This window comes from Mustela lutreola, chromosome 17 (assembly GCF_030435805.1).
Source record: "Mustela lutreola isolate mMusLut2 chromosome 17, mMusLut2.pri, whole genome shotgun sequence".
Taxonomy (NCBI): Eukaryota; Metazoa; Chordata; class Mammalia; order Carnivora; family Mustelidae; genus Mustela; species Mustela lutreola.
In genome coordinates this window covers 36,105,837-36,127,582 of record NC_081306.1, presented here as the reverse complement: position 1 = coordinate 36,127,582, position 21,746 = coordinate 36,105,837, and the positions used below count along the sequence as shown (strand labels likewise).

General features: G+C 49.5%; 1 protein-coding gene and 1 long non-coding RNA gene across 5 annotated transcripts in view; one reads left to right on the top strand and one right to left on the bottom strand.

Moving 5' to 3' along the window:
• Positions 1-653: 653 nt before the first annotated feature.
• CARD11 (caspase recruitment domain family member 11) overlaps positions 654-21,746 on the top strand; it is a 110,468-nt gene continuing 89,375 nt past the window's right edge. For 3 of the 4 annotated variants that reach the window (XM_059154346.1, XM_059154345.1, XM_059154343.1), the window contains exon 1: positions 655-904. In XM_059154346.1, the coding sequence (XP_059010329.1) occupies positions 892-904 (13 nt within the window). In that variant the 5' untranslated portion in view covers positions 655-891. Of the gene's footprint in view, positions 905-21,746 lie in introns of all 4 variants that reach the window. The other variant, XM_059154341.1, reaches the window with a different exon arrangement.
• Positions 898-8,961, bottom strand: LOC131819353 (uncharacterized). The gene is made up of 3 exons (XR_009349163.1): positions 7,919-8,961; positions 6,978-7,247; positions 898-3,856 (listed from the first exon to the last, which is right to left on the bottom strand). It is a non-coding gene; the product is annotated as an uncharacterized LOC131819353 (long non-coding RNA).

Here is a 21,746-nt window from a genome sequence, read left to right as displayed (position 1 = left end):
CACCCCCCACCCCACCCCCGCCCCCGCCCCAGGATCTATGGCCATAGCTGCCAAGAGTAAATTATTATAAACGTGGACATCTGGAAAGCACAATTTCTCTTCTGGGGTCATTCAGCAGAACTTTTGAGAGCACTAGTGGGGGTGGGTGTCCCGGGCCCAGGACAGTGCGTCGGGGGAGGAAGGCAGAAGTAGGGTCTGTGGCCATGAAGTGTCCAGAAGCGGCACATGCCGGGCAAGCCCAGAGCAGTTTCCAGAACAGAGGCTGAGGGTGAGGAGAGGTTGGGGCTTAGGGGGGAAGGGGATGACAAGGCTATAGGATTCCTAGCTTCCGGCTTCCTTGGGGGGAAAGCCTCCCACCAAATCACAGGGAGGAGGCCTGGAAGTTCTTCAGAATGTGCCCAATTCCTGCAAAAGGACAGCTGCCTACACCCGGACCCAGAGCTGGCACCCCCTTGGTCCTCCCCAAGTTCCCTGAGCCAAGGCAGTGGAACTGGGGGGTCTGAACTGCAACCCCAGGACCCACGGGCTCTCCCCTCCACTCTCTTCCCCTCTGCTCCCCAGGGGCCTGGGACCCAAACCCCGCCCCACCCCCTCTTCCTTATCTCTTTCTAACCTTTTGCATTTTTTAGTCTCATTTCCTGTCGGGTTTTGCATTTCCCTCCCCCTGCCAGCCTATGACACACTTTCTCTCCTTTTTTTCTCTCTTTCACCTCCTCTGGCCTCGGGGACTCCGGCCTGGGCTGCGCGTAGCCCCCTCCCCGCCCTGCAGCCCCTGGGCCGGTGGCACCCTTTAACCTACGGCCGGGCGGTGGCGCGGAGGGCCGAAGGGCTGGGACCCAGGGGGAAGACGGCCGCCTGCGCGGAGGAGGCGGCCAATGCGGCTGGTGGAGCATGAGCGCCCCAGGTAGGCAGGGCGGACGCGGGGGTGGGGGGCATGGGGCGCGACTAGGGGGCGCAGCGTGGGGATGCCTCCGCCGCGGGGGGCACCGTCGGGGTGTGGGGGGGTGTGCTGGGGGAGAGGACACGCGGGGGTGGGACGGCGTGGGGGGGGCCACAATGCATCCGGGCTCAGGAGGGGTGCGGCGGGAAGATGGGGGGTGGGCCACGGGCGGTGCTGGCGATGGGGTGCGGTCGCTGTGGGGGCGCACCCGGGGAGAGCACACCCGGGGTGGGAGCGACCTGAGAGGTCTAGGACGACTTGCCCTCCTCGCCCTGCGGAGCTGGACCCCCATCTATCTCTCTCCCCCTCCCTTTCTCTACCTCACTCTCCATGTGGTATCCCCGCCCCCCACGGCTACCCCAAACCTCTCCTTCCAGTCCTGATTAGTCCCACTTTCCACCTCCCTGTGTCTCCTCCGGTGCTCTCTGGGACGGGTCAGTCTCCCTGTGTCTCCACCTGGCAGAGTCCCCACACCCCTCTCAGAAGAAAGGGGTGAACCTGGACGTGGGTCCGGGGAAGCAGGTCCCCAGAGCGGTCCCTGGCAGTGGCCTGGCAGGGCGCCCCTTGGTGCACCTGCCCCACAGAGAGGAAAAGAACCTTTTCTAACATCTGAAAGGACAGGAAGTTTCCGTACCACAGCGAGGCCTGACTCAAGAGGCTCCCGAGAAGGTGGGGCCCCTGGGTGCAGAGGGGGAAGGACCGCCTCTCCCATGGAGAGGGGACAGGAGGGGCTCCAGTTCCCAGCAAAGCCAGGAGGAGGTCCTGGTGACCGCAGCCTGCAGTTCCCTTCCCTGGATGGAGGACCAGCCCAGCACAGGGTTAGGCAGGAAGGCCCCCCTCCCCTAAGCTCTCCTGCACCCTGGGGCATGGGGAGAGAAGGTGAGTTCTCGGTGGCTTCATAGCTCAGAACAAAGTTGGAGGGGCCACAGGGAGACTAGGAGGCTGTAGGGAAACAGCCTTCCCAGCTGCACTTGCCCTGCAGGAACGGAGAGGTTTGTCTAAGCTGGGAGCCTCCCAGCACCACCAGCCCAGGAGTGGGTCAGCGGAGGGCCATTTGCTTACACCTGGACTTGGACCAAACTGACGTCTGTGCCTAGACCGCCCCGAGAGCCTTTGATTTGCAATTCCAAAAATTTGCCCTGACATTTACAACTCTCTCGAACCTACAAGGTTATCAACCTTCTAGAAAGGGAAAACATGTTGGTCAGTCCCTTGACAATTACTGAGTGCCTACCGTGTGTGCAATGTTCCCTGGTAGTCTTGGGGGCCACGGATTCATCCCTTCTGTCCACCCCCAAGGAAGCCATAAAGAAATGCTGGTCCCACCGTGGACCAGCGGTGCTCTGAGGCCAGAGGGAGCCTGGCACCGAGCCTCGACACACTCCAGCAACAAAGCTTATTTCAGCACTGGCATCAAAAAGGAAGGCGTCTGGCCCCGCCAGTCTGGTCTTGAGTCAGCGCACGAATGATCCTTGATGGGATGTTTTTCTTAATGGTGGTAAAATACACGTAATGTGAATTTTACCTTCTCCACTGCTGTTGCTGTGTCCAGAACTTTCTCATTTTCCCACTCTGAGGCTCTGTCCCCATTCAACACTAACCCCCCCACCCTCCCCCCAGTTCCCGGCATCCATCCTGCTGCTTTCTGTCTCTGTGAGCCTGATTCCTCCAGGGACCTCCCATAAGGCGGTTCCTGCATCTGAATCGCCTTCCTCTCTAAGGCTGAGCTGTATTCCATGGTGCCAACCCTCTTGGCTTTGTTTTATCCATTCATTCTTGGTGAGATCTCTTCAGATGACTTGTGGACCTACCTAACTGTTCATCGAAATGTCACGGCCCTTGTTTGAATCAGGCAGTGGGCACTGTCGAGGGGGGTGCTGCCCTGGGTGTCGAGGGGGACACACCGAAGGGAAGTGAGACCCAGATGTCCTTGCCCTAAGTAGTTCGTGCTGAGCGTACTGAGACTCAAAACAAGATGGAACAGAATTGGGGAGGGAGGACGGTGGGCAGTAAGGCTGCGGCATGGTAGGTGAGCACGCTCAGAGGGCATGATGGGTAGAAGGTTCCAGGCTGAGACAGCACTGGCAGGACAACATCCTGGCCTCTTCTTTCACTTTCCTACTAGTGTTTCTCCATCCTTTGGAGAGATGACTTGCTTCCCAGGACTGAAGGCCTGTGTGTCTGGTGCGCTGGGGGCAGAGGGGAGGGGCGGGGTGGGGGGAGGGGCGGTGAAGGGGGAAGGCGGCCCCTTGCGGCACCTCACCGGGAAGACGAGCTCGGGTCCTGATGTTCAGATGATGGCAATGAAGAGGAACGTTGGAAGATCCGCGGAGCCGCTCGAGTCCGTTTTAAGGCTGCCTTCCACTCCCCGCTCAGCCTTGGAGGCCGGGCGCCCTGGTGATGGGGACAGGGCGTGACGTGTCCTCCGTGCTCTGCCTGTGACCTTGGATGGGCCGTCACGTCAGCTTCTGGGAGTCATTTCTCCCTGGCGAAACCCGGATATTCCTACGGATTATTCTCAGGATTGTCGGTTATATCAAACATCAAATGAGAAAACACGAATTGTGACAAATGACCACCTTTGCGAGTATCGCTAACGGCTTCCTTGTCCCCAAGCGCTGTCCTCCAGGCGATTGTTTGACGTTCTTCAGTATCCCATCGGCCTAGAAAATATTTGCATCAATTTAAATACAGGAACAGAGAGAAAAGGGAAAGACAGCTTTCCAGGATGCCCCTTAAAAATGCTTTTCTCCAGGACGCCTGGGTGTCTCAGTCATTAAGCGTCTGCCTTCGGCTCGGGTCATGATCCCGGGGTCCTGGGATCGAGCTCCGCTTCCGGCTCCCTGCTCGGCGGGAAGCCTGCTTCTCCCTCTCCCTCTGCCCCTGCTTGTGTTCCTTCTCTTGCTGTGTCTCTCTCTGTCAAATAAATAAACAAAATCGTTTTTAAAAATGCTTTTCTTCTACGATCAGTTTTCCCAGATGCCAGTCCCGACCTGGGCCAGCCCTCGCAGGAGAAACACTCTGGGCATCAACCCCTGACCTCTTGGCGAGCTCCTCCTGCTCTGTGGATCAGTGGTTTTAATGTTCTCAGGAGGGTAACTTTTTTTTGGTCACAATCTGTTCAGGGCTTCGAGATTATGATGGTCGCTGTCATGCTTGTGTTCAGGTGTCCATGGCCCAGTGCCAAGGAGTCATAGGGGTTGTGTTCCCACTTCCCCCAGGTTTGTGTGCTCTCTCTGTGGTCCAGCCCCACGGTCAGGCTCCCCCAGACACATGTACTGTGTCACAGCTCCCCACACAACTGGAGGGGGTCATTCCCCACTGTATGATGGTCTTCACTTGTGGCTGAGCCCAAGGGAGGGGTGCACAGACTCTACACCCCAGAAGAGGGCTCCCTCCTCCCTGTTGGTTTCTCTTTTGAGGGTACAGACTTCCTTCCTGCCCCACTCCCACTCAGGAATGAGCAGTCCTTGGACATACATGCGGTAGTGACAAGGCGGGGCCTGCCAAACTTCTGTCCCAAATCCCACCCCTCACCCCCGATCCTGATGGTGCCGCAGGCAACACTCATCAGCCTTGGCTTTCTCCAGTCACCGCCACCCACCCCTGGTGCTGGCCCTGTCCACAAGGAGGCAAGATCCTTGAGTGGGAATATCTGTGGTCTTGGACTGAAGCAGAAGGGGCATGCACCCTGACTCTGCAGAGCGCTAGCTGGTGTCCTCAGCACACTCAGGAAAGTCAGCATAGCTCCAAGCCTTAGCTGCCCTTGTGTAAAATGCGTATAAAAATACCAACCCTTAGGGGCACCTGGGTGGTTCAGTGGGTTAAAGCCTCTGCCTTCAGCTTGGGTCATGATCCCAGGGTCCTGAGATCAAGCCCCACATCTGGCTCTCTGCTCAGCGGGGAGCCTGCTTCCCCCTCTCTCTCTGCCTGCTGCTCTGCCTACTTGTGATCTCTGTCAAATAAATAAATAAAAATCTTTAAAAAAAAAATACCAACCCTAAATTAACGTAGACCTCAGTGCCTCCAAATGAAGGTGTCTGGGGACTTCTCCTTTTAAAGTTGTACTTCTGACTTGGTTCCTTGGGGTGGAGGTGGGGAGCAGAGTGAGGAATTAAACACGAAACCGTATGTACCACAGTGCTCTCTTCGAATTCACACACACACACACACACATCAACAAGATGTAGGAATTGGCACACTTTCTCTGTGATGGTCCAGAGAGTAAATATTTTAGGCTTTGTGAGCCCGACGATCGCTATGGAAACTGCTCAGCTGTGGTCTTGCAGCGTGAGAGCGGCGTGTACAAGCAACTATGGCCAGATCAAGCCAAGGGCACAAAATGGGGCACGCAGGATTCACCCCTGACCATAGTTTGTCAAATCCAGAAGGGGAGAACCTGGTCCACGGGGAGAATTCTTTTTTTTTTTTTTTTGAAGATTTTATTTATTTATTTGAGAGAGAGCTAGAGCACGAGCGGCAGGGAGCCACAGAGGGAGAGGGAGAAGCAGGTTCCGTGCTGAGCGGGGAAACCCACATGGGACTCCATCCCAGGAAGGCTGACATCACAACCTTAGCCAAATTCAGATGCCTAACCGACTGAGCCACCCAGGCGCCCCAAGAGGAAAAGTCTTAAAGGACCTGAGCAAACAGTATGAACACGCCAGTCAACGCGTTTCCTTCCTAATGAAATGCACGCGAAGTCAAACGGCAGGGGCGTACCACTTTCCACGTCGTGGCTTTGACAATATTCACCAACAGGATAAGTGCTTAAACCCTCTGGCCCAGGAATCCCGCTTCTAAGAATTTAGCTCACAGATGGAGTGTTTCTGCGCGCCGATGTCCACTGTAGCATCATCACAAGAAAAAGTTCGAAGCCACACCAGTGTGCCCCAGGAGTGAGGTCCATCCAGTACTGTGGAATTCTATGAGGCCATTAATGGGCCAGGCAGGACTCGAGGGGACATCTGAGGAGTTTCTGGAAAAAACTAACACGTATAAGAAACTGCTCTGGTCTGGACCTTGGGGAGAGCGGCTTGGTATTTATTTTATGTTTCGTAGGATTTATTTTGTGTCTTTGTCCCTCTTTATGTTTCTTTTTTTACCAAGAGCATCTGTTATCTTGATGATCAAGAAAACAACAACGCAGGGGTGCTTGGGTGGCTTGGTTGGCATCTGCCTTCGGCTCGAGTCCCGATCTGAGGGTTCTGGGATCGAGCCCCATGTCGGGCTCCCTGCACAGTAGGGAGTCTGCTTCTCCCTCTCCCTTTGCCCCTCCCCCTGGCTCAGGCATGTGCACACGTGCTCTTTCTCAAATTAAATTTTAAAAAAAAGGAAACAATAAAAAGTAAGGTTAGGAAGCGTGTCTAGAGTCATTCCCATCCACTGTTGCTGCTGTCCTAGCTGCCCTGGGTCCCACCTTCCCGCTCCCCCCCACCCCGAGAACCTGACTTCTGATCTCAGTGGCATCACAGTAAGAGAAATCCCAGGACCTCAGCACTCCCGTTGAAAGACATGACATGCATCTGACCTGCACAGCCACTGAGTGTGTCCATCCACCTGTGTAGCCAAGCACCCAGGTGGAGACACAAGTCCCTTCCAGCCCCTGGGGTCAGGGAGCCTTCCAGGTCCCTGGGGTTGGTGAGTCCTGCTGCTCACCCCCCCCCCCCCGACCTGCTTTGCCTGCCCTTGGATGTCACATAAATGGAACCACAGGGCACGTTCCCTTCTGCCTCCTGCCTGAGACCCGCTGGTTGACGCCGTGTGCTGCCGCACTGGGGTTGTAGGGCCCGCGCCGTGTGAACGTACCGCGCTTTCTTTACCATCTCCCGTTGGGAAACATCTGCGTGTTTGCACTTAGGGGCTCTTATGATAAAGGCGCAGTGGACATTCTTGCGGAAGTCTGAGTAGCAATGACCCGTTCTTTTTTTTTTTTTAAATCTAAAGGCACACAGAAGCCCCACGCCAGCATTACTGAACGTCAGTTAATTATTATTTTAGTGGATGAACATTGGAATGAAATACAACCGTGACTTACCGACATTAGTACTTCCTTCCTGGCCTCTGAGTAAGGATTACGGGATTCACTGAAGGTTTCTAAGAAGAAATGGCCTTTTCTTTTCTTTTTTCTTTTCTTTTCTTTTTTTAAGGGATTCAAGTATAGTTGGTTCAGGGCGACATGTTCAGCTGAGTAGTAGAGATACCTCACTCAGCCATCCCAGGCTTCAGGCCCCGATTCTCAGGTGCTTTTCAAAGCCCCGCATGTAAACCTCCATCACTCCTGGGGCGCCGTAACCCGGGGTCATCCCTGTTTGTGGACGAAGAGACGGGTTCAGAGAGATCCTCTGTTCGGGGGGATGTTCTCCCAGGGTCTCTTGGGCAGTTTCTGTCTCATGGCTTCTATATTCGGGGAGGTTTTAGGTCTCAGAGGAAAGTGACTCCAAGTAGGGGACCCCCCCCGCCGACTACAGCAGAGCACGGGGCGTCCACAGGGAACGGACCCATCTTTCTCCCTCAGTGTCATATAGAACTTTGACAATGTATTGTGCCTTTCTTAACTAACTTTAAAATATACTTTTTAAGCCCAACCTTCTCTGTCTTGTGGCAGAGTCAAACGAACAGGCCCTCCTGCCCTGAGCCGGCGGCCACCCTCCCTCCTGGGTCTGGGCTCGCTGCCGCTCCCCACCCCCTTCCCCCTGCATGGGTCCCGGGGCCAGTCACATCTGTCCAGAGGATCCCTGCCCCCCAGCACCCTTGCTCTCCTAAGTCGTCCACATCTCCCCTCTCCCTAAGGATCATGGCCATCTGCCTACAGATAGGCTGTGGCTCTACCAGACTTTAAAGAAAAGAGTAGCCCGCCACCCCCCCCCCCCCCGGCTTTCCTGGCCCCTCGCGGCTCCCGGCAAGCCTGGCTCTGGCCGGCTTCGCACCAGTCCCCCGCCGCCACCACTAGAGCAGAATCCCACAGTGGGGACTTACTGTCTCAGTCCGGGAGGCTGGACGTCCCCGAGGAACGTGAGGCCAGGGCTGGGGTCTCCGAAGGTCCATATCTAGGGCGGGTGGACGGCCACCTTTCCCGCTCGGTGCATTTGCTGCTAAGACTATGTGTGTGTCCCGTTTCCTCCTCTGATGGAGGATCGCCAACTATAGGTCCCTGGGGCTTCAGTTTATGAACACGGAGGATGCAATTTAGGCCATCAGCTTTCGAGCAGGTCTCTCTGGAAAGGTTGTCTACACTCTCTGTCCCCCGCTCCTCCGCTGCCCTCCGTCTGGGCCCCAGCACTCAGTTCTAATAGCTCTCATCAAGGTCACTGATGGCCCCCAGGCAGCTTCATCCAGGGGTCCGTTCTTAGTGCTCCCACGACCTAATCCCGGCCTCACGTGACCGTCCTCTCCGTCCTCTTCAGGACACGGCGTGGGTCCCGCCGCACTGACCACTCCTTCCTACTTCTCTTTTCTGGTTCCTCCGTAACCCCCGACCTCAGGGTCAGAGTGTCTGGGGCCTCTTCTCCCCGTGCTCATCTTCCCCAGGTGTCCCCAATCTCACGACGTCCAGGTCTCTGTCTGCTGCTCAGGCCCCCTCCTGAGCTCTAGAGGCCAACAGCCAGCAGTCTCAACTTGACCTGGACACAGAGCAGATCCAGAATTTCACGACCCTGCCGGGTGCCCAGGCTTAACCACCTCCAAGAGGCTCCTTATTCCTCTCTCAGAAACAGCACTGTGTGCCCTGCTTAGCGGAAATCCACCTGCTCTGGTGAGGTCGTGGAGAACGCCCTTCTTACGCCTTGTTGGTGCATCTCTTTGGGGCCTCGCTCCCCCAGCGGGTGGAGAATGGCGTGGGGTGTTGGAGACACCGCCCAGCTCAGCAAGGCCGAGGGAGTGGGGGGGTGGGGACTTGGAGTCTGGACCGCAAACCCATTGCGCAATCTTGGCCAAGTCCCTTCTGCCTTCTGGGCTCAGTCTCCTCCGACGCAACGCAGTTACACAGGACTTGGGACGGCGCACGAGGTCCTTCTCGAGGGCCAGTCCTTGCAGCTAGTGAGGGCTTGCGTAAGAAGGACCGAGCGCGGTGGAGGAGCTCTGTGCTCGATTGCCCACGTCTGCTGTGGGTGTAAGACTGAAAACTGAAGCTGGGTGCCCCCAATGAGTCATCTGCGCACTTGCTTGTCAGAACCAGGAATGCTCAGAGCCTTCAAAATCTGTGATCGCTGCGTGACCTTGAGCAAATCACCTCACTGTCCCAAAATTTTTGCTTCTTCACGAGCAAGAGGGAGATAAACAACCTCTGCCTCCCGACCACCCAAAAATTGCTCTGGGGAGCAGATGAGATAGCCGGTGAAAAATCGCTTTGGAAATTACAAAATGTTATATATAAGTGTGAGGTTTTATGGTTATTAATTGACCTCTCTAGTCCGTAACTCTTGGTAGCCATGGCTTCCTCGGCACCATCTCCTTGGGCTTTGCTTTCCTTTTCTCCTGCTCTGGCAAGACCACACCATTTGGATTTCCCTAATGATGACGAGGAAGGGGGGCGGACCATAATACTGGGCGTGGGGCATGATCTTCTAAGCTTGGAAGATCGCGATATCTTTAATGCCAGGACAGGTGGCTTTCTCTGGGGCCCTACAGGTGGTCGGGGTGAGCCGTTGTGTCTCCAACCATGGTCTGCCCCCCCCCCCCACTTTGTGATGCTTCCGCCCAGCAGGTGGGGAACAAAAATCTTCCCGAAGTAAATTTTTGTCTCCCTTCAGGGTTCATCTTTAGGACCCAAATTCTGGAGTTAAGTTAATTCTCCCTTTGGGCAGTCGGGAGAGGTTGGTCCTGTGGCCGAGCCCAGCTCCGGCTTATTTCCAGAGTGGACCTCCATGGAGGAGTCCTTAACCATCCATTCTGTCACCTGATAAAAACTTCCCTGTCCCCAAATCCACACGTCTCCCTGCTTTCACCTTGAACGTTGTTAATGCCCTGTGTTTTCTGTGAAAATCCCAAACAAGAGTCCCCATTTGTAGCCTCCTGTATGCATGAACTTTTCCCTCAGACCCAGGGGAGCCATCTGTTCTTACATTATTTGGTTTAAGCGAAGCTTTGGGGCATTTCTTCTTGCCAGTGGTGTATTCTGAGTTGGATTCATTGGTCGGGCTCTTATTTATTAGCGAGTGCGTTTTATTGTAATTCATTTCCTTCTGGCTTCATTCTCCGGCCTTTGTCATGAACAATGTTTGGTGTGGTGTGAAATGAGAAGCAGTCACAACTTTTCGAAGACATAAAGGGTCTTTTTTTTCTGGGTTGATTTCTTTCTTTCTTTCTTTCTTTCTTTTTTTTTTTTCTTTTTTTTTTTTTTTGTTAGTGGCAGAAAAATAAAGGACTTGTGTTTCCTGTAGGCCTGGAAACAGTGAATCAGATTTTTGTTTTGTTTCAAACCTGAAAATCTCAGGCAGGCGTTGAAAGTCTCTGGACAGAGCTGAACGTCGTGTTTAAGGGCTCGGGGTGGTGCCCCTTCCCGACGGGCCGTTCCACAGGACAGGGGGTGGCTACCCACAGAGACTGATTTGAGCAGGACCAGAAGGGTAGCCTGAGTCAAACCACGGCTGGGGCGGAGTGGGTCCTGATACTTCCTCCCTCACCTTTCCTGTCCCGAGGGACATTTTTGTGATTCAACACCTGGTTATTATTCACAGAAGAAAGAGTATACGTGGAAGGTGTGGGCTCTGCCTCCCACCAGACACAAGACCTTGAATGGATCCCCGAACATCTCTGCACTTCTCCTCTTCTGTAACGTGGGGGTCACAGCAGTATTAGGCAAGATGCCCTCCCCTGAGTGCCCAGCACCTGCAGCGGGCTCATCACTTGGGGAGACACACAGGAAGGGACACGTGCACACTCATGGTGCAGGCGTATGCTGCTTGTTAGCACGGGAACCTAGAGCAAGCTCCAAAAGTGCTCATGCCCAATCTAGAATATATCGAGAACAATTTACTCCTCTACCCAACCCCCACCCCCGCCGTACCTGAACCCCCCATTACTGCTGTTATCCATTTACCCATCCCTCACACATGCCCATTGTCCACCAGCCTCAGGCCCCCTGCTAGATGCTAAGGATAAAAGGAGGGCGAGCTGGCATCCCGGCCCCAACCGGCCTGTAGTGTGGTGAGGAGTCAGGTGAGGGAGCACCCGATCGAGGCTGAACAGAGTCTGGGAGCATAACAAGGCTTTTGCCTGCAGAGAACCAGCCTATGCTAAAGCCATGGAGGGGCAGTGAGCGTCAGGCTCAGACAAAAAGATGGGGAGGGGGGCGCCTGGGTGGCTCAGCGGGTTAAGCCTCTGCCTTCAGCTCAGGTCATGATCCCAGGGTCCTGGGATTGAGCCCCGCATCGGGCTCTCTGCTCAGCAGGGAGCCTGCTTCCTCCTCTCTCTCTGACTGCCTCTCTGTCTACTTGTGATCTCTGTCTGTCAAATAAATAAATAAAATCTTAAAAAAAAAAAAAAAAGATGGGGAGGAATCAGGGCAGAGGGAGGAGAGGCCACTGAGAGCCGTGGGCTGCCGTGCCAAGGAGGCAGATGCTGTCCTGTGGGCGAGAGCCGGCCGCTGGGGGGTTCTGAGCAGGAGCCGCGAGCCAGGATGGATGTGCAGGTTCGAAAGATCACGAGTGGCAGCAAGGAGAACAGATGGGAGACTCGAGGCGAGAGGCAGGCCCCTCCCTGCGATGGGACACAGGCCAGGATTCGTTTTATTGTGATTTCAGATAAACTTCCCATTGAAGGGTAACTTTCACACGAGAGACGTGTGCAGACCCCAAGCACACGACCCAGGGGAGGTTACGCAAAGCTCACGTGTCCATGTCACCGGCGCCCACATCAGGAAACAGAACTTGACGGGCTGAAAATTAATGACTATCATTAGTGATCATAGTCATAATGACTAGTATGGTCATTAGTGATCATAGTGACTCTCCATATAGTCATAATGACTAGTATGGGTATGTCCCCAGTATTGTGTGGGACATCGAGATGCTAAAAATATACTGTTTCTTGAAACTACAAATCTAATTGGGAGCTGTATCTTCTATCCAGACCCCCCGAGTGGCATCTACGTTTTGCACGTGTGGCTGTACTTGGCACTTAGCCCCTCGCCAGAGACAGCCTGTTTCATGAATATTGCACATTTTATACATTTTATCTGTACTTACTGGTGAAGGCTCCTTGGGTTGTTTCTGATTTCTTGCCATTGGGAATAAGGCTGCTGGGAACATTCTTACCCTGTCTTTTGGAAATCCATGCCTGTATTTCCACTCCAGAGGCGGATCTGCTGAATCACTGAGTTTGCTGCTAGTCAGCTCTGCTAAATTCTGTCAAGTCATTCTCCAAGAATGTTCCAGACTACACCCCTGTCAGTGTCACATGTGAGGTCCAGCTGCCCGGCGTCTTTGCTCACACATGCTGGTGTCTGTCTGTGCATATTATCCATTCCAGTAGGGCTACAGCCAAAATAAATAATGTTGTGGCTTCAATTTGCATTTCGCCTGTGACTAAGTCGAGTCACTTTTTATGTGTGTATTGGCCATTTTGGATATCGTCCTTGGCAAAACACCCCCTCACGTGTTTTGTCTGTTAATCTCTTAGGTTGGCAGTTTCTTATTGAATTATAGTAGTTCTTTATATATGATAGGTAGGAGTCCATTGTCAGACATGTGTGTTACTGCTATCTTTCTTCAGTTTATGGCTTGCTCTTTCATCTTCTTAATAAAGTCTGCTGATGAATGGAAGTTTTTCATTTTAATGTAGTCCAGTTGACGTGGATTTTTTCCTTATGGCCAATTATTTTTTGAACCCTTTGCAGAAAGACTTGTCTACCCCAAGGTTTATGGCTTCTTCTTAAAGCTTTATTGTTTCATCTTTCACATTTTTTTTGACGATTTCATTTATTTGAGAGGGAGAGAGAAAGGAAGAACAAGCAGGGAGAGGAATAGAAGGAGAAGGAGAAGTAGGCTCCCCGCAGAGCAGGAAGCCTGATATGGGGCTCTATCCCAGGACCCTGGGATCATGACCAGAGCCAAAGGCAGTCACTTAACCGACTGAACCGCGCAGGCAGGCGTCCCTCTTTTTCCACATTTATATCTATAATCCCTGTAGAGTGATTTTCCTTTAATATAAATTTTACTGAAGGATAATTCACATAGGATAAAATGTACCCATTTTAATTATACAGTCCAGTGTGTTTTGAAAAGTGTATATACCCATGTAATGACAACCACAGTCAAGACATAGACTGTTTCCATGACCCCATAAAGTTGCCCCAGGTCCCTTTGCCACTCAGGGTGTGGGCCATGGACCAGCAGTACTGTTTTATGAACATTCCACTTACCTGGAAGCCGGCTAGAAATGCAGATTCCTAGGTCCCGCCCCCAGACCCGCTAAATTAGAATCTGCATTTCAACAATATTCCAAGGTACTTTGTATGCACACTAAAGGTTTAGAGGCAATCTGAGTTCCTTTGGAGAAAGATGACAAGCCAAAAATGCTGTTTCTATTGTTATAAATAGCATAGCCCCAGGCAAGGCAGGTAAATGATAGATTATCCCGTTTGGGGGAAAAATGAAAGTGAGAAGAAGGACTAAGTTGAGAAGAAGTGTTGAAGTCATTACGGGAGCACCCTGTATTCCCCGGATGGAGTTCTGACCCCAGCCATGTAGGGACAGGCCTCCGGGGAGGGATAGGATCTGACAGTGGGGAGGCTCATGGGGCTGCTGCATCCTGCAACCAGACCTGTGCCCAGGTCCTGTGCCCTGGACCAGAACGGAGAAAGCCATCCTAAGGACCGAGCTCAGAAGAGATTTAATTGGGGAGTTCTTATTGTTACCTTTTTGACCTTGTTTCAAATTTGTTTTTCGTTTGTTTGTTTGTTTGTTTGTTTGTTTTTTAAGATTTTATTTATTTATTTGACAGAGAGATCACAAGTAGGCAGAGAGGCAGGCAGAGAGAGAGAGGGGGAAGCAAGCTCCCTGATGAGCAGAGAGCCCGATGCAGGGCTCGATCCCAGGACCCTGAGATCATGACCTGAGCCGAAGGCAGAAGCTTAACCCACTGAGCCACCCAGGCGCCCTCAAGTTTGTTTTTTATATTTATCTAATAAATACATGTATTGGTTTTAAATGTGCAGTATTTCCTCATGGCTTATCATAGAAAGTTACAGTCCCCCCAGGCTTCTCGCTCCCCCACTCCGCTGCCTCTTCCCATGGCCCTTTACCGCTCATACCTGGTGCCCTGTTCTCCAGGGAGCAAACTTTCCTTCTCCTCCTGGGCTGGGGAGGAGATATGGGGGATAACAGCTCCTTTTCCACATCTTCAACCATCCGTCCTGGTGTAAGCCCTCCTCTGCATGCCCACTGTCTATGGTATAAGGTGACTATTTTCTGAGCCTTTCTGGGTCCCTTCTTGCCAGCTCTTTGACCACAAAGCACTAGATTACATGTTTCTCCAAGTCTTCAAGCATTTTAAAATTATACACTAAGTATCTCTTAAAAATTCAAATCAGTTGGGGTGGCTTAGTCAGGTTATGCAACTGCCTTGGGCTCATAGGTAGCATAGGCACTGAGTAAGAACATGGTCATTCATTTCACCAGCCCCCAAACTAGAATCACCTGATACACTGTGACTATTAGGGAAAAGTCACAAACATTGTTGCTATCGTAGACCCGCCCCCACTTATAATGGTTCCACTTAAGACCCTACATTTTTTGACTTTATGGTGATGCAAAAGTAGAAACTGTACAGTAGAAACTGTACTTTTTCAGTAGAAGCTGTACTTTGAGCTGGATTTGGGTATGTTCCCAGCCTGGCGATTGCATTATGATTTCTCTCCTGCTGCTGGGCAGCCCTGGGCTGCGGCTGCCCCTCAGCAGTGCCAGGATGAACATAGCCAGTACACTTCCAAGCATCCTGCACCCACACACCCATGTTTTCACTTTCGGTACAGTATCCGATGGAGGACATGGGATATTCAGCCCTTTATTATAAAATTGGCTTGGTGTTAGACAATTTTGCCCAACTGTGGGCTAATGTCAGTGTTCTGAGCCCATGGAAAGTAGGCTTAAATGTAGCTACGATGTAATGTTCGATAGGTTAAGTGTATTAAGTTGCATTTTTGACTTAACAGTATTTTCAGCTTCCAATGGGCTGATCAGGAGGTAACCCCATCAGAACTCGAGGAAGATCTATACTTAAGATAACAGTTCTATTTTAGGTCAATTAGAAATGAGAAAAATGGGAGCGCCTGGGTGGCTCAGTGGGTTAAGCCTCTGCCTTCAGCTCAGGTCATGATCTCAGGGTCCTGGGATCAAGCCCTGCATCGGGCTCTCTGCTCGGCAGGGAGCCTGCTTCCTCCCTCTCTCTCTGCCTGCCTCTCTGTCTACTTGTGATCTCTGTCTGTCAAATAAAAAATACAATCTTTAAAAAAAAAAGAATGAGAAAAATGAAAGATCTTATTTTACATGTATTTATTTATTCCTTCTCCAGTGTTCTTCCTTTCTTTATAATGTCTTTCTTCTGCCTGAAGATCCACTTTTAACATGTCTTACAGGGCAAGTCTTGCTGGCCATAAATTCTCTGCATTTAGTTTATCTGAGCAAGTCTTTATTTCTCTTTCCCTTTGAGGACGATTTCCTTGGATATAGAATTCTAGGTTGCTAACTTTTTCTTTCTTGATACTTGGATATGGCCCTCCACTCTCGCTGCATGATGGCTGACAAGGAGACCACTGTGATTCTTACCGTTAGTGCTTTGTAGGTGTTTTCTCCCCCTGAGGATGCTTTCTAGATTTCCTGCTCATCTTTGGACTGCTGTAGTTTGGATCTGATGTATGTAGGTGGGTTTTTCTTTTCTTTTTCTTTTTTAAAAGACTTTATGTATTTGAGAGGAAGAGTACAGAGCGAGCAGGCGAGAGAGAGAGCACGTGCGGGGAAGAGAGGGAGAAGCAGGCTCCCCACTGAGTAGAGAACCTGATGCAGGGCTTGATCCCAGGACCCCAGGATCACAACCTGAGCCAAAGGCAGATGCTTAACCGACTGAGCCAGCCAGTCGCCCCTGTAGATGTGTCTTTCTTGTTATTTATCCTTCTTGGTCTTCTCTCTCTCTTTTTTTTTTAATAGTCTAAAATAAACTCTTTTAATTGCACGTCTGTGTCTCCGGTCATTTGCGGGGTGAGAAACCCCCTCCTCACTCCCAATCCCAGCTACGTGGGTACAATCTGACGTCATGGTCCAGCTGTCGGTGAAGGGGGGAGGGCAGGTGGGAAGGTGCAGGGCTGGCTCATGGATCTGCACCAGTCTGGATTTGTGCAGTTTGGTGTCATTAGCTCTGGAAAGTTCTAGGTGATTATTAATTCAAATTAATTCAAATATACCTCCGGCTTCTCTTTTTCTCTGCCCCGCCCCCGACTCATCCAATTACATGTATCCTCCACCTCTGATATTATCCAATAATTCTTGCTTATTCCGTTCTGATTTTCCCCCTACTCTTTTCTCTTTCTGTATTTCAGTTTGGGAAGTTAGGTTAACCTATATTCACATGCACTGATTTTTTTTTTAAAGATTTTATTTATTTATTTGACAGACAGAGATCACAAGTAGGCAGAGAGGCAGGCAGAGAGAGAGAGAGAGAGGGAAGCAGGCTCCCCACTGAGCAGAGAGCCTGATGTGGGGCTCGATCCCAGGACCCTGGGATCGTGACCCGAACCGAAGGCAGAAGCTTTAACCCACTGAGCCACCCAGGTGCCCCACTGATTTTTTTTTTCTTTTTTTTTCTTTTTTGCCTTGCGAGCTTGTCAGAGGCGCTCTTCATTCCCGCTACTGTGTTTTTTGCTTCTAGCCTGCCCTCTCGGTTCTCACCGAGAGCTTCCATCTCTGGTTATGTGACCCATCTGCCTGTTACTTTTACTACTGGAAAAAATAGCACCATCCACCTGTTAACCACAGTTATTTTAAATTCCCCATCTGATAGTTCCAGTACCCTTGTTGTACCTGAGTCTGCTTCTGATCACCGCCTTGTCACTTCAAAATGTGGATTTTTTTCTTGCCTGTTGGCATTCCTTGTGCTTTTCCATGGAGAGTAATAGAACCTGAGGTAAAGAGGCCTTTAGCGGGAGGACATACATTCATATGACCAGGACTGAGCTCTGTTTAAGGTCCACGGTAGCTGTAGGCACAAATCAAGCTCCCGCCGCCTCGGAGACCTCTATTTTTGTCTCCATTCTTGACTTTGAGCTTCCCTCCACCTCAAAGGGTGAGTTTTTACAGCACTTTCAGCTCTAATCCATGGTAGTCCTGGAGCCTGCTGGTGTGGTGGAATGTTCTAGAATGTGTGATAAAGTGTCAGTCTTTTAGTGGGCCTGTGCCTTGGGGCTGGGGTACCCCAGGGATACAGATTTCCCCTCTATGCCCCACTCCCGCCTCCAGCCAGTGTCTTGGTCTGTTTCCTTGACGCCTTCCTTACCTGTGACTATGGCTGTGAAGAAGGTCCTGGGTCTGTTCAAGGTGGTTCCTTTCATCTCCCTCTGCCAGAGCCACTGGGTACATCTTCCTGGGGTCCTCCCTGTGAGAACTTGGTGGGGTTCCTGGTAGAGAAACCAAGAAGATTGTGGTGCCCCCTTCACAGAGAGGTCCCCTAGCTTTTCAGTCTCACTGGTCAATACTCGGCCTCCAGCAATCTGCCAAAACCACCGTGAAGAGTTCCTACCAGTGTATGGTACCAGCAGCTTCTGTCCCTCTAATAGGTCTCTATTGCTGCCTCCTGCTAGATGTCCCCGTCTCTCACATTCTCAAGGAGGCCATTTGTCCTGTGACCTCACTCCTCTGATGTTAGTTCTCTGAGTCTCTTAGTTCTCAAGAAATGTGTTGATTTGCCATTTATCCAGCTTTTTCTACCCAAAATCACAGGTCGATACCAAGATGCCTTCATTACTGTAGTGTAGTATTGAGGGTCGGCTGTACTGCAGAGCAAGGGGACCCCACAATACCAATGTCTTAAAGAACAGGAAGTATCTGTTTTTATTTTTTTCTCATGCAAAACGCGGGGCGGGTTTTCAGGTGAGGAGGACAGCTGTCTTCGTTCAGGGCGCCAGGCTCTTTCCACCATACCCCGTGGCCATGGTGTTTTCACCTGGTCAATGGAAGGGAAAGAGCAGGAAAGCGCACACATGGGAGGTTTATTATGCACCTGTCCTGGGAGGAAGACCTACTGTTTTTGTTCACCTGGAATTGAAAGGAACATGGTCACATGACCACACTTCATTCTAAAGAAGATAGGAAATGTACTCACTCATGCACCTGTCCCTCCACCCACCCCCCAATACCTACCAACCTTTTTTTCTTTTTTTTAAGATTTTATTTATTAGAGAGAGAGAACACACAAGTGGGTGGGAGGGGCAGAGGGAGAAGTAGACCCTCTGCCAAGCAGGGAGCCTGATGCGGGGCTCGATCCCAGGACCCTGAGACCATGACCTGAGCCGAAGGCAGACGCTTAACCCACTGAGCCACCCAGGTGCCCCAGCAGCCAGCAGTCTCAATCACTTTTTGCTTCACTTTTGATCTTAATGCCTGGTAGGACCAATCCATTTGACCTCATTCTTTGATCTTGTGTCTTGATTCTTCTTGATCACTTGCTTCCCCTCCAGCACCTCCCGCACCTGCTCCTCGTGTTCTCTAAAATACCCTGTTGGGACTTCACTTGTCTCGAATCTATATTCAATCCATTTGCAGAGAACGGGCATCTTTCCGATACTGTGTCCGTCTGTGAATTTGGTTTATCTTTCCATTTCTTTAGGTCTTCTATAACGTCTTTCAATAAACGTTTAAAATCTCTCTAAAGGTCTTGCTGAATTTTTGCTAGTAGATGTCTTTTTAAAACCTAGCATTTATGTTTTTACTAGTGTAGAGAACATGGGGTTTTCTATATATTTAATCTTGGGATTGGAATGATACTGAATTCTTTTTTAAGTTCTGATAATTAGTCTCCAGGTTTTTTGGTTTTTCTATGCACATACTAATATCATTTGTGTGGGATAATAGTGATTTTTCCCCTTTTTCTCAATTTTTAGATCTTTTATTTTTTCCTTTCTTTCATTCTTTTTTTATTTTTTAAATATCTTTATATATAATATATATAAAACAAATGTTTTATATATATTATAAAAACATAAAAACATTTATATGCAATTGTATATATTATAAAAACATAAAAACATTTATGTTTTAATAATATATAAAACATTTATGTTTTATATATGTAATATAATATATAACATTAATATAATATATTAATCATATTAATATAATATAATTGCTTCTATATTAATTAATATTATATTATATGATATAATATTATATAAATATTTGTATATATTAATGTTTTATATATTTATATAAGTATATAATATAAATTTATAAATATTTATGTGTATTATGTATATTTATATAAGTATTTTCTATTTTTCGATTTTTTATATAGTTTTTAATTTTATTTTTACTATGCTGTGTAGCATCTTGAACAAGACACCAAATAGTAGCAGTAATAGTGAGCATCTGTGTTTTCATTTCAGTCTTGAAGGAAAAACTTCAGACTTTCACTCCTAACTATTTTGTTTGCTGGAGGATTTCTGTGGAGAGAGAGAGATATATATATATTTAATTAGTTTATTTATTTCCTTTCCATTTCTAGTTTGCAAATATGTTTGATCTTGAAGGCATGTCAGATCTTATCAGTTGCTGTTTCTACAGTTACTGAAGTATGTACACTTCTGCCTTACTCTTAATTAATCAAATCTCTTTTTTTAAAGATTTTATTCATTTATTTGTCAGAGAGAGAAATGGTGAGAGAGGGAACACAAGCAGGAGGAGTGGGAGAGGGAGAAGCAGGCTTCTTGCTGAACAGGGAGCCCGATGTGGGGCTCGATCCCAGGACCCTGGGATCATGACCTGAGCTGAAGGCAGAGTCTTAACGACTGAGCCACCCAGGTGCCCCTTACTCAAATCTCTTATACTATTTTCTAAACTTAAGCAACTTTGTATTTCTAGGATAAACCCAACTTGGTCATGATTTTGTTTATTGTAGTTAGATTTTTTTTTTCCTACCTGGACAATCTTTTTGAGTTAAAGCACTCATTTTGTGCTTTTTCTATTCCCCAACTTCAAATATATATATATAGATATACCTATATCTATATATACTTTTTTCCCTTCAGGATTGAGATATTTGTTGTGCTTCCCTCCCAGTTCTATCCCTCACCCACAGGCTTCTGGTTTGAAAGTTATACACTTCATTTTTTATACACTTATTGGAGACTGGAGACCTTTTTTTAAAAAAAGATTTTATTTATTTATTTGACAGACAAATCACAAGGAGGCAGAGAGGCAGGCAGGGAGAGAGGGGGAAGCAGGCTCCCTGCTGAGCAGAGAGCCCGATGCGGGGCTCGATCCCAGGACCCTGAGATCATGACCTGAGCTGAAGGCAGAGGCATTGACCCACTGAGCTCCCAGGCTTCCCAAGACTGGAGACGTTTAAACATTCGTATTTAATAAGCTATAAAGTCAACTAACATTTTTGTTCTCCTCCCCCAAAATGCAAGGACTTTTGGATTCATTTTCTAAATGTTGAGCATATCAGCTCATGGACTGCTGCCCAGTATTTTAGTTCTTTTATTTTTAAACCTACAAAATAGGCATCCTTAGTTTTGTTTTCTACATTTGTCTAGATTTATGTATATATTTGCCATTTTCTTTGATCACTATTCCTCTCTGCATCCAGACCTAGTATTTTTCTTCCTTCAGAGTTATGTCCCTTAGAAGTTCCTTTAATGAGGGTCTGTTGGCGATAAATTCTCTCTTTTTTTGCTGCTGTTGTTGGGTTGTTTTTTTTTTTTTTTAAGATTTTATTTATTTACTTGACAGACAGAGATCACAAGGAGGCAGAGAGGCAGGCGTGTGTGGGGGGGAGGGGAAGCAGGCTCCCTACTGAGCAGAGAGCCCAATGCGGGGCTCGATCCCAGGACCCTGAGATCATGACCTGAGCCGAAGGCAGAAGCTTAACCCACTGAGCCACCCAGGCACCCCTTGCTGTTGTTCTTGAAATAAAATTGCCCTGAGTATACAGTTGCGAGTCAGCTGATAGGTTTTCTCAGTACCTTAGATGAACCATCAACTGCCTGAAGTTTCTCTTCTTGTTGACAGTTTTCTCCTCCCCCAGTGACTGTTCTTCCTTCGGGGGTGCTCTTCTTATCTCTGGCTTCTCTTACAGCTGCCTTCTATCTTAACAGTGTTTGCTCTCCCTCATCCCACAAAACGCAATGGGTGTGGGTCGACACATCTGTTCTGCGTCTGGGGATTCCTCGTACATTCTGCCTACGGAGACTCACGTTTTCCTCAGTTCTGGAAAATGCTCCACCATGCCCCCTTCGAGGGCTGTCTCTCCTCCTGGACGTCCAAACCCACGTGGTGGTCCTTTCTGTTGTGCCTCCACGTGCCTCAACCTCCCTGATAGTTTCTGTCTTTTTGCCTTTCTAGGCACCCCCTTCTTGGTAAATTCTTGGCAGTTGGTATCTTAGTGATTTCTTTTTTTTTTTTTAAGATTTTATTTGTTTATTCAAGAGAAGGAGAGAGCACAGGGAGGAACAGAGAGAGAGGAAAAAGCAGACTCCCTGCTCAGCCCGGAGCTCCATGCAGGGCTCAACCCCAGGACCCCGAGACCGGGACCCAAGCCAAAACCAAGAGTCAGACACCCAACCAACAGAGCCATCCAGGGGCCCCTAGTGATTTCTTCA